This window comes from Pogona vitticeps, chromosome 5, assembly GCF_051106095.1.
Source record: "Pogona vitticeps strain Pit_001003342236 chromosome 5, PviZW2.1, whole genome shotgun sequence".
Taxonomy (NCBI): Eukaryota; Metazoa; Chordata; class Lepidosauria; order Squamata; family Agamidae; genus Pogona; species Pogona vitticeps.
In genome coordinates this window covers 45,959,663-45,972,050 of record NC_135787.1, presented here as the reverse complement: position 1 = coordinate 45,972,050, position 12,388 = coordinate 45,959,663, and the positions used below count along the sequence as shown (strand labels likewise).

Below are 12,388 nucleotides of genomic sequence, written 5' to 3'. Positions count from 1 at the left end.
AGCCCTCAGACATGAAACCAAGACCTCAGATTTTGGAGGGAAAACCAAAACAAGAGGAGAAAGACTCAAAATACAGCAGGAAATGTTATTTCTGTCAGGGAAAGGGCCATCTAATCTCAGAGTGTGAGAAATTAAAGCAGCTAAAAGGAAATGTGCCTCATGATTCGAGTGGAACCAAGCCAAAAGCTGTGTTCTGTGTCCAGAAAGAGCAAAGCTCCTTGTCACTGAGGGAGCCTGTTGCCATGGCTACTCAATCTGGAACAGTTACATCTGCTGATCAGACTGAGGAAAATGGTCCTCTTGTGGAGGTCAGGCGCTGCTTACTTGTGAGAACAGATTCTCAGTTGTTTGAAACAGCAGGGGTGGACGTAGGAATACTTGACCATCAGTATCGGGGGTTAAGGGATACTTGTTCCCAGGTGACCCTGTGCCATCCAGATATTATTCCTAGGGAGTATATAATCCCGAATGAGAGCATAAAGGTGGCAGGGATTGAGGGACAGGTGATCTCGCTGCCAGTAGCTGAGGTACCTATGAACTTTCAAGGCTGGAGGGGAGTTTGGCGGCTAGTGATTTCATCGACTCTGCTAGCAGCCGTGCTCGTGGGAAATGACCTGGCTGAACATGTGAAACGGGTGCTAGTGATTACACGTTCACAAGCCACCACGGGGACAGTTCCGGGGGGTAATGATGAGCCCGAGACGGAAGCAGGTGAAGGGAGTTCAGAAGCTGTGGTGGAAACCTTGACCACCGACAGCAGATTTGGCCAAGAGCAAAAGGCAGACGCCACTCTCCAAAAGTGTTTTGAAAAGGTGACAGACGCCCAGCTAACACCTGAAACCCCAGTGAGATTTCTAGAGAAAAAGGGAATTTTATACAGGGAGTCCCTGAGGAATATCTCAAAAGGGGGAGATGGGATCAGAAGTCAGCTAGTAGTACCTGAAAAGTATCGCCCCATGATCTTACAAAGGGGGCACTCTGACATGTTTGCTGCGCACTTAGGGGTGAACAAAACACAGCAGAGAATCACACAGAATTTTTACTGGCCTGAAATAGGGAAGCAGATCAAAGAGTTCTGTAAACAATGTGATGTGTGTCAGCGGCAGGGGAATAATCGTGACAGGACCAAAGCAAAGTTGTGCCCTTTGCTTGTGATTGACACTCCGTTCAAATGCATAGGGGTGGATATTGTGGGACCTTTGCCCAAGGCCACAAAGAGGGGGAACAGGTTCATTCTCACCATTGTGGACCATGCCACGAGGTACCCTGAAGCCATACCCTTGACTAACATTGAAACTAACACAGTGGCAGATGCCTTGGTGGGGTATATGTCCAGGATGGGATTTGCCTCAGAAATAATCACAGATTTGGGCGCATCGTTTACATCGAAGCTCATGAAACGGTTATGGCAAATCTGTGGAATTAAACACAAGGAAACCACTGCCTATCACCCTGAAAGTAATGGGTTAACTGAGAAGTTCAATGGGACTCTAATGCGCATGATTAGGGCTTACTTGGTGGAGAATCCAAACAATTGGGACCAGAAGCTGCAATCCCTTTTGTTTGCTTATCGATCAGTGCCACAAGCCAGTACCGGGTTCAGTCCGTTTGAACTTTTATTTGGGAGAAGGGTGAAAGGGCCCCTTGATTTGATCAAACAAAATTGGGAGCAGATCACCCAGGATGACCCACAAGACGTTGTGACATACATAGACACCTTGATGAATGACCTAAAGAGAAACCAAGAGCTAGCAGCAGAAAACCTGCAAGCTCAGAAGGTCAGACAGAAAACATGGTATGACCACAAAGCTAGAGAGAGGCACTTTGACCCAGGGGAGGAAGTGCTTTGGCTTAGGCCCTGCAGAGAGAACAGACTGCAGCTCAAATGGGCAGGACCATATAGGGTCATTTCCAAGATGTCAGACCTGAACTACCTTATAGAGCAGGAGGAGAACCAAGCAAGGAGGGTGGTTCATGTGAATGCCCTAAAACCCTACTACAGAGGGGAACAGAGGGTTTTATTTGCGATAAAAGCAGCTGAGAGTGAGGAAGCTGAATTACCCTTCTGGGAGGGTAGAGGGGAAGTAAAATACAACCCAGAGGAGGTAAAGATCAGTCCTGCACTCACCCAAGACCAGCAGCCAGAACTAAAAATGCCTGTCTGTCATGGGTTGGAGGGAAAGTTCCATCCTATGGGGAGTGGAAGGCGGGACATCAGGAGGAGGGGCTGTACTGTATATATATGTGGAGCGTGTGTGGAGAAGTTTAGAAGCTGGAGAAGAGCTGAGAGAAGAAGCTTGAGTGGGAGTCTGTGTGTCAGACAGGGTACTACTGTGTGTCAGTCAGTACCAACCTGATAGGTTCAGGTGTCTGTATGGTTAGCCAGAACTGATAGGTTCAGGGTCTGTGCTTCAAGTTAAGTGTTCTGTGTGAACCAAACTGTGTGTATGTATGATTGAGACTAAGCCACGTTACTGTATCTTATTCACTTGATCATTTTATTTTCCCTGTGTGTTATTTGAATAAACCTTATTCCTTTATTTGTTAAAAATCCATTCCTGGTCTGTGTGACTCCTTACAGGGAATGGTTGGTGGCAGCTTAGTGAAACTGTGGCATATCCCAGTAGGTCTGGGTTTGTCACACCTGTATGGACAGGTGAGGTGGTTCGAAGGATCTGCCCATTGATAAGTTGTGGATGGATGACCACCAAGTGAGTTGTCTGCCAGATCTGATGGTATAAGCAGTTTCTTTAGTGGGCTGTCCGATACGAGTCGAAATGAGAGAGGAACCAGGATTGGCGCGTCCTCAGCTTCAATCTGGCATGGAGGACGACTGATGTCGTGGACGCCATGAGTCGAAGTAGGTGCTGTGTGTCATGGGCAGTTGCGGTCTTGTAAGGCTGGAATCGGTACAGTGCCTTTTGGATTTTCATGATTCTTTGGAGTGGTAGGAATGCCTTTGCTTCTAGGGCACTGAGCTCGGTTCCGATGTAATTGACAAGCTGAGATGGTTCTAGGTGAGATTTCTCGTGGTTTATCTTTAGGCCCAGTTCGTCTAAAGTGTCCAATGTGAGTTTCGTGGATCTGATGGCGTCGTGGTAGGATTGAGCAAACAGGAACCAGTCATCAATATAGGGGAAGACTGCCACTCCCCTGATATTGAGATATGCTACCACGGGAGCCATACATTTGGTGAATGTCCTGGGGGCTGTCAAGAGCCCAAAAAGGAGAGCAGAGAACTGATATGTTGTAGGCTTCCAAAATCAGAGAAGGCAGCAGCGGGGAAGCCGTGGTGACACTGGTGGAGGGAAGGTTGAGGTAATGGCAGCAGTGGAGAGGAAGCCAAAAAGGTGGCGATGGAAAGGAGGCACTGGCAGCAGCAGTGTTAAGGACACACATACTTACGTTAAAGTTTCGGATTTGGGCTAAAGTCCCCCTGTCTTTAGCCTGAATTTTTTTAAAAAAAACATTCCTTCTCTTGGTTTATTCTGGCAGTTGGGAAAGGCCCTCGGTCTTCTGATTCCTTGGCTGCACTCTCCATTTGAATTGGTGATTGAACCAAGGTAAACAAAATCTTTTACCTATTTCAATTTCTTCACTGTCGATGCAAAAGTTGTGTATTTCTTCTGTAGTCATGATTTTTTTGCCTTCTTAGTGTTCAGCTGCTGTCCTGATTTTGCACTTCCTTCTTTCATCTTAATTGGAAGTTGTTGCTTTCTGCCAGTTAGATGATGTTCATCTGCCTCTCTTAATTCTTGATCTTCTGCCACCGATTTTCACTCCTCCTTCATCTGAATCCAGGTTTCTTCATATTTTCTGCATACAAACTGAAGAGATAGGGAGATAAAATGTACCCTTGTCTGACAAGTTGTGTAGGAAGCCATTTTGTCTCTCCAAAATGGCTTCCTACAAAATGGCTATCTGGTACAGTGCTAGATAGCAATAATAATAATAATAATAATAATAATAATAATAATAATAATAATAATAATAATAAGAATAAGAATAAGAATAAGAATAAGAAGAAGAAGAAGAAGAAGAAGAAGAAGAAGAAGAAGAAGAAGAAGAAGAAGAAGAAGAAGAAGAAGAAGAAGAAGAAGAAGAAGAAGAAGAAGAAATACCACAGGCTAGAGAGTTTTTCCTGAATAAATTTCAATGAATCGATTCCACATCCACCTCAAAATAAATAGACCTCTATCAGAGGAGTAGAAAAATTCATTGCTGCTCAAATTAACTTGATCTCACTGTGCCATTTTCTTTCCAGGAATGTTCGAGTTAAAAGCAGTTTTTATTGTCAATGGAGTCAGGCTCTTAGACTCAGAAGAGCAAAAATGCAGGAACTAGGAATGAATGTCAAGTATCACTGGATGTGTCATCTTGGCCAAGGCCAAGATCATCAACCCTATTGAATTCCCAGTTACCATTTATGGAGGTGAAAGCTGGACAGTGAAGAAAGCTGGATAGGGGAAAAAATTAGGAACATAGAGCTAGAGGAGTTTTGCAAACACCCTGGAATGCCAGAAAAACAAACTACTGGGTCCTGGATCAAATCAAGCCTGAACTTTCTCTGGAAGCAAAAATGACAAAACTGAGATGGTCATACTGTGGGTACATCAGAAGAAGGCAAGATTCTCTGGAAAAGAAAAGAATGTTAGGAAAAGCTGAAGGCAGAGGGAAAGGAAGAAGACCAAATATGCTATGGATTGATTCCATAAAAGAAGCCAGAGGCTGTCTTGTTGAGGACAGGACATATTGGAGGTCACTCATTCATAAGATCACAGTAAGTCAGAGGTACATAACAAGAGCAAACATAACAAATAAGAACATAGAAATGGTTTGGGAATGTAATCACTACAGCCACATTCCAATAGAGTGATATGTATTTAACTCCTGTTTAAATCAACAGGGTTTAAGCAGTCCTTAGACCCTACATAGAAACATGGCATTATAAATGGTCAGACTGGGGAAATATATTCACCATCCACCCTGTTTCCCCGAAAATAAGAACTAACCTGAAAATAAGCCCTAGTATGATTTTTCAGGATGCTCATAATATAAGCCCTACGCCAAAAATAAGTCCTAGTTAAGTGAAACACCGCCCTCCACCATTGTACAGCATTGTGCAGCAACCAGAAGATGACATGACTATATTTAAATAAATGTAGATTGTTGTATGTGAAAAAAATAAAACATCCCCTGAAAATAAGCCCTGCTGCATTTTTGGGAGCAAAAATTAATATAAGACCCTGTCTTATTTTCGGGGAAACACGGTATTCTCGAAATATAAGCAGTGGTTCTGTGGTAAATTTGAAGTGCATGACCGTGTAAGAAACACATACACAAATATATAATGTCCACGCAATCACATAACAAATTCAGTTTATTAGGACTATCATGACAGCAGGCCTATATATGGTTACTTAAGTGGTACTGAGTTCTGAAGGGATGTGGTGGTGATGCGGGTTAAACCACAGAAGCCTCTGTGCTGTCAGAAGACCAGCAGTCGTAAGATCAAATCCACACAATGGAGTGAGCTCCCGTCGCTTGTCCCAGCTCCTGCCAACCTAGCAGTTTGAAAGCATGTAAATGTGAGTAGATAAATAGGTACCACCACGGTGGGAAGGTAACAGCGTTCCATGTCTAGTCGTGCTGGCCATGTGACCACAGAAACTGTCTACAGACAAATGCTGGCTCTACAGCTTGGAGACGGGGATGAACACCGCACTCTAGAGTCAGACACAACTGGACTAAATGTCAAGGGGAATCTTTATCTTTACTGAATTCTGGGGTGCTTATTTTTTTATTGCAAGCATTCAACATACAAAATACTCTGGGATTTAATGCAAGCTGTTCCTCATCCAGCTGCTTATCATTAGGTTGGGTTTGTTTTAAAAAGTTTATTATGTAGGTTTCAGGTTTTTTAACGAAGGCTTTTACCTAGCGTACATTTAACCAAAGTTGCTCAACTCAATATTGGAACAGCCTGTACAGATGTTAATCCAACCAAATGATTTATAGCACAATACAATTGGTAATTTTTTAAAAAAAAAATTATAATAATCAGTACTGGATTTTTTCAGTAAAGATTTCATTCACACAGTGAAAAACATCAGTATATATATGTAGCATGAATTGAAACTGGACAATCAGTCAGTTAAATGCTTCTAAGATTGTCACTGTATTTAAGAAAAGAGCAGTGAAAATGGATTCTGCACATTCTCAAAAATCAGAGAGAATGAAGCAATCTCTATTGTAGTCTATCGTCAAGCACATTCAGTGTGTGTCTAAAAGGACTCCATCTTATTACACTTCCTTCTGGTTAATCATTCAGGAGATCCATGCCAATGGTGGACAGGGATGCACGCCAGCAGTGATCCACTGGAAAATCCCGAAGTTCCAGGTGTCCATCATGGAAATTCCCATGGACAGTGCTCTCCTAGCAGAGTCCAAAAATGCAGACAGCTGGATAAAACCATATTAACAAATGAGGAGCACATATTTTGTAAAGTTAATGGCTGTTAATCACCCCTTCACAATTAAAAACAAAATGCTGTAATGTGAACATTTCACAGTAAAATGGATATCTTGCAACAACATACGGTTCCTGAAAAATCCAATTCTCCCGCTGCTATTATGATGATTGTAGCTAAGCTCAGAGGGAACAGAGAAGCAAAAGGAGAATGAGAGATGATGTCATAGTCCTTGCTAATTAGAATGCTCCTGGCCTTTGATCTTGTGAGCCCTGGTTCCACTACATCACTGCATGGCAGTAGCAGATGGGCTCAGGGGCAAAAATAGGCAAGCCACTTTCTTTCTCTATTTTGGCCAAACTCTTTCCTCGCCCTCCCTCCTGCTCTGTATCGAGCAAACTGTTGGGAAGGGATATCCTGCTCTTGCAGAGGCTTGAACTGATTGTTTGTAGAGGGCTTCTGAAATTTGCCCAAGAGTCTCTCATGAGAGACAAAGCCAAAGGCTACAGTCAGCATTCAGATCCCAGGTCATTCACCTCATACTATATACTTGTTACCCTGAAATTACAATAATGCAGTCAAAATAATTCTAAAAACTTAAAAGGAGAAATATCTTTAGAATAAAGGCTTGTAGCTAATAGAGGCCATTTTTTAAAAATCTGAGTCAAAACTGAATATCCAGCTACACTGACTCCTCCTTGTTCACCATTCTTTGAATATTAAGATACAGACGTTTCTTTAAACCTTCTTCTCCAAGACAAACAGCAACAGAGATTATCTCATATGTTAGACCTTTACAAAATAGATGCCTCCAGATGTTGTAGAACGCAACCACCATCATGCCAAAAACACAGTCATGGGACACAGTAGGTGGTGATGATGGGAGATGCAGTCCAACATCTTGTGTTGTCACTCAGGACAACTGACACCACTTCTTTATCTGCTCCTCACTCCCCTGTGTCTGCACCTTGGATTTCATGTGACAGTGTCTGAGATACAGAAGAGGCAAACTCTGGAAGGAGAAGGAGATACTTTGAATGCACCAGTTCAGGATGAAGCAGCCAAAGCATATACTGTAATAAGGAGAGCTTCTGAAGCCACCTTGGGAGTCTGCGAAGAGATATTTCATGTTAGTTTGGCTAGCCAGGAGTCTGTTTGTTTCTAACACTTGACATTACATTGAAAGATACAAAAAAAGGGGGGATTCAAGCCCGCCCTGTCCTCTCCTAGGATTTTATTGCAGTTTTCAAATTAAACCAAAAGACTGGCTCTTCTTCTTCATCCCTCGGCCATTCAAGGTAGGTTTTTGTATTCATCAGTTTCCTGAGTTTGCAGAACCTTTTGGGAAGTGTATGTGATGAGATCGGCTCCAGAAGAATCAAAATCACTGCATCATTATTCTCATCAAAAAGGCGGAAGTGAGAGAAATCCAGTTCATATTTGCACCACTCGCTCTGCACAAAATGCTCGGACAGCACAAACAGAGTCTTTGAACTCTTCTCCATGGAGTCTATGATATTGTCCACAATCCACTTGCCAGGCGTAAAATCCCGTTTATGAAGGCAGAGTCTGAAGGGAGGACTGGCATGCTCCAGCTCGGGCACCATGACATTTTCCACCCATTCCGAGTCCCGCTCGCTGTAGGAAACAAAGGCGTCATAGCAGATTTCTTTACTGCAGACTCGTTGGGGCTTGTGCTTCGCCTGAAGCCAGGCCCAGATCATTTTCACATACCAGATGGCATGAAGCTTGTAGCACAGAAGAGCCACCACCAGGAAGACCACCAGCAGCGAGATACAGATTAAGGCCACCACGGAAGCAAAGTGACAGTCTGCCAGTTGTAACTGGGCAACTCCCACTTCCTTCCCTCTGATGTACTCGGGACCATCACAGAGGTAGTCTCGGGGCCAACCCACGCAGAGTTGAGACACTCTGGCTTGAGAGCGAATGAAAGCGAGAAATTCACAGGTACACTGGAAACTGTTGTCACGTGCATCCAATGTCTCCAGGTTTGAAAAATCCTCAAGTTGCTGCTCAGAAAACCCAAACACTCTGTTTCCTTGAATGCTTATGACTCTGGCCCTTGGGATGAAGGAAGCGCCTGGCAGGGCTGCTAATTTATTGCTTTGGATGTAAAGCTCCTGAAGGTGAGGAAGGCTCAGCCTAAACTCTTGTAGGTTGTTACTGCTGACATCCAGCACTTCCAGACTTGGTGGGATGCAGCGGGTGATCCTGTCTATTTTAGAGCTGGAGAGGTTCAAATATCTCAGATGTGCTGGCCACACACAGGAGTCTGGCATTGCTTCAAAGTTATTTTGACTGATATCCAAGCTGGAAAGATTTGCAAGACGAGCTGCACTTCCTGCTACTACTTGAATCTGTTTCAGAGAATTCTGACTGACATTTAAAGTTTGTAATTTAGGCCAGGCACCCTCACACAATGAATGATCTAAAGCGGTATCCATCAACAAATTGACACTGAGATCAAGATACTGCAGTGAATGGAAACTTTTTGCAAATACGCAAGGTATCAGATAAACTTTTGCATTTTCAGCTGTTAGCTTTGTAATATTCTTTACAAGAGACATTGCAGTATAAAGATCAGAAAATGCATAAAATTGGTCATTTGACATATTTCTGATCGTTAACACTTGAATATTACTTGAAATGTGTGGCATATCATAGAATTCCCCAACACCCTGATGTCTGGAGTCTAGAATCTCCAGCTCATGCAGATGACCCATATTTGCCAGGAAACCTATAGTCTGAACAACACTGCTATCTGATAGTTCAACATTTCTGAGCACAAACTTCTGGACCGCTATGGAGATGGCCTGATCAGGGAAGTGAAAGTGTGCCATATTAAGCTGTTTCATATTTCGCAGCTCAAGACACACCACTGATTTTCTAATGTCGTATATAAACAGAGATAAAATGTCAGTGGAGAGACCACTCAAAATCAGGTAATTTAAGAGTCTGACTGATTGGAGACTTCCTTGCTCATATTGTTTAAGATTATGTCCCTCTATCTCCAGTTCCTCAAGAAAAGAAATTCCTTCCAAGTCTCGCTTTCGGAAAGTGGAAAAGCCATTGTCATTTCCCACAGAAAGAAACCTCAGCTCTTGGAGGCTGGAAAACAGTGGTCTTTCCCCAAGTTCCAAATACCGGTTCCCTTTGATGTTTAATTTCTTTAAGGAAGCAAGGGATCTGAACCACGAGGGTGACAAAAGCGTCAGGTTATTTCTCGATAAATCCAAGCGCTCCAGCCGTACGAGGGAATGAAAGGCCTCCTCCTCAATTGTCTGAATTTGATTAGACTGCAGCAAAAGCGTTTGGAGGTTGACTGCAGATTTCAGGTCTGCTGCTCTCACGCGCTCTATTCTGTTGAAAGAGAGATCGAGTTCCAGGAGATCACCTCCAGCACCAGGTGGAACAGCAGCTAAAGCCTTTGAAGAACAGTTCCAAAAAGCAGAGGCAGCATCAAACGGGCAGTCCTCTTGGGCAGAAAGGCTCACAGCTCCAGCCAGAGAGACCAACCACAAGCTCCACACTGGTTCAGTCATGATTATCTAAAATAATTTGTTTTTTTTAAAAACATAATAAAGTCATTATCTTCAGTAAAGCAATATATTGTGCAATCAATAATTTAATCTCTTTTGCTAAAGTGTCTACTAGATGTTTAACTGCTGTACCTGAAGATGTGCACTCAGAAAGAAGTACATCTATCATCAGAAGTCTTCTATCTGTGCCTTTATGGCACGTTTACATGTTTCATAGCTCATTAATTCACTAATATTATACGAAACCAAATAATCCATTGTGTATGAGAGGGTGAAGGCTGTAGATTTAGAGTAATATTGAAAGTTTCTAAATACTGTAACAATACTTTTTTTACATACTATAGAAACAGGATTTTTATACTGTGTATTTCAGAGGCATAGAACCTCTTACTGAGTTCTCTTAGTCAGAGAATAATGTTTTTATATATGGTTTGTCCAGTTACAATTGCTTGAAGAAAGACACATTTGCTGAAATCTTATTGCTCTGTTACACCAACAGAAGACAAACACTAAGACACTTCTTCTAATGAGTTGCCACTGGGACTCTGAGTAGCATGTGCATGTACTAGATTGGCATAGAGTAGAGAATCCTATTGGGGACTCATTTATTTCCAGCCGGAAGGCACTGGACATTATGCCTTTTGCCTTCTGCATGTGCAGCAAAGCGACAGGAGTTCAACCATTGCTCTTTGGAAGCAAGTCTGCAGTAGGAACCGAGTAGAACCTAGAAACAGAAAACCAACAACTCAAACTAAGGTGTGGGCTAGAATTTTTCAGTATGGCATGCCATTTTTCTATTTCGAAGGCGAAAAACGCGATTTTAAAAGGGCATTCCATACAAACTTTTCCTCAGCTGTGAATGAAAATGGCAGTATGCACCCCATCACCTTCCTCTTCCTATTCTAGTAGGTCAACCTTCCTTCTTTCTCACATCCTGCTAGACAATTTCTCTTCTTGATTCTCACAATTAGTATGAAAATTAGCAACTGTTTCACAAGTTGGTGGGCGCAAGTGAGGGGCTCCACAGGTTTAGGACTACACAAAAATCCTTTCTTTTGGAAACCTAAGGGATCCAACTTGTGAGCCATTTTAAAACAGTTTATTTTAAAATCTGCCCTCTCAGCCCATTCGGGTACTCTGTCCTAATTCACTTGGCAGAACGAGGCGGAAACAAGAAGGGGGAAGTCCCGCTCTTCGTTTCTGGGCCCTGCCTGCACTTTGGCATTCCTGCGATGCAGAACCGAGATCTTGACCCAGTCCGGTCCATCTAGCTGGGGCCGTCCCAGCTAGAACATGCCGGGTCTAGGCAACTGCGCGGCGGCGGCTCCGTCCCGCCCACAGAGGGCTCTTGGTCTACTTTGCTCGTGCGAAGTGGCAACTCTTGAAACAGGTACCAGTGGCGCTCTGAACCCACAAGGAACGACACAAGCCCGAAGCAGGCGTGTTCCTACTTAGGTGTGGGGCTAAAACTGGGGACAGAATCACGCGTGAATGCGACACACGCAGCCTGAGAAGCGTTTCTGGAAGACTCGACAAGAGCAGGAAAAGAATAGGCACCACATACACTACATACCCACCGGCAATGGCTGCGGAATCTCTCCCGAGGGGACCGAGCTGCCCTCCCGCTAGGAGAGACGGGCTCCAAATCTTGTAAAGCCCGCTTACTCGGAACTCTGCCGAGTTTCAGAGGCTCAAGCTGAGGAAGCGAAAGTAGGAGGCACCTTGCCCAGAAGGGAGGACACTTGACTTGCCGGAATTTCCCTCACGGGCACCCCACCCGGCCGAGAAGGAAACACGCGCCCCCCCCCCCGGCCCCACGGAGCGCCCGCGGTTTGGGTGGCGGTTGTTGGGGCGGCTTTTCCGCCGTTGGGCGAAGCGCCCTCGTCGCCCCTTCGAGGCTCGCGGCGCTAGAGTGGAAGCGGGGAGACTGGCCCGGTTTTCGTGGCGGCTCGAACTTGCGCGGCGCTTGGTTCCGCGTTCATTCGACTCCTCCAGAATCGCCCTCCACGCCTTTGCACCGGCGTGAAAGGAAATCGCCCGGCCACGCCGAAAGCGGAGGCACGGCTTCTCCCGGGCCCCAGCAATGGGGACCTCAGAATGGGAAAGGCACGGAATCAAAAGTGTATCTCAAGGCAACCGGCAGGCTCTGGAAGCTCTTTCGATCACAACTTGAGTTGCAATCACGCACGCACACCCAGAGCCTAAGAACATAATTGACTGCTTGAGTGGAGTTTTTTAATGGATTGCTGTGCCTTGCTGCTTTTGATGCGTTTTTGGGGCTGCTATTTATTTATTTTTTGCATGGTATTTATTTGATCCTCTTCTTTTTAGTATTTTTATCCGCACTGGTTTTAGCTT

General features: G+C 44.2%; 1 protein-coding gene across 2 annotated transcripts; it reads right to left on the bottom strand.

The window, feature by feature from the left end:
* Positions 1–5,368: 5,368 nt before the first annotated feature.
* On the bottom strand, positions 5,369–12,076 carry LOC110072767 (toll-like receptor 2 type-2). Of its 2 annotated transcripts, none has more exons than XM_020781367.3 (2): positions 11,604–12,076; positions 5,369–10,039 (listed from the first exon to the last, which is right to left on the bottom strand). In XM_020781367.3, exon 2 carries the CDS (start codon positions 10,031–10,033, stop codon positions 7,697–7,699), a length of 2,337 nt encoding a protein of 778 aa, XP_020637026.3. In that variant the 5' UTR covers positions 10,034–10,039; positions 11,604–12,076; the 3' UTR covers positions 5,369–7,696. The 2 variants fall into 2 exon arrangements, with proteins under 2 accessions (XP_020637026.3, XP_020637025.3); XM_020781366.3 differs by having other exon boundaries at positions 11,608–12,075.
* Between the last annotated feature and the right edge of the window lie 312 nt (positions 12,077–12,388).

Excerpts from the sequence above, each read along its gene's own strand:
- LOC110072767 (XM_020781367.3), bottom strand. The coding sequence starts at position 10,033 with ATGACTGAACCAGTGTGGAGCTTGTGGTTGGTCTCTCTGGCTGGAGCT.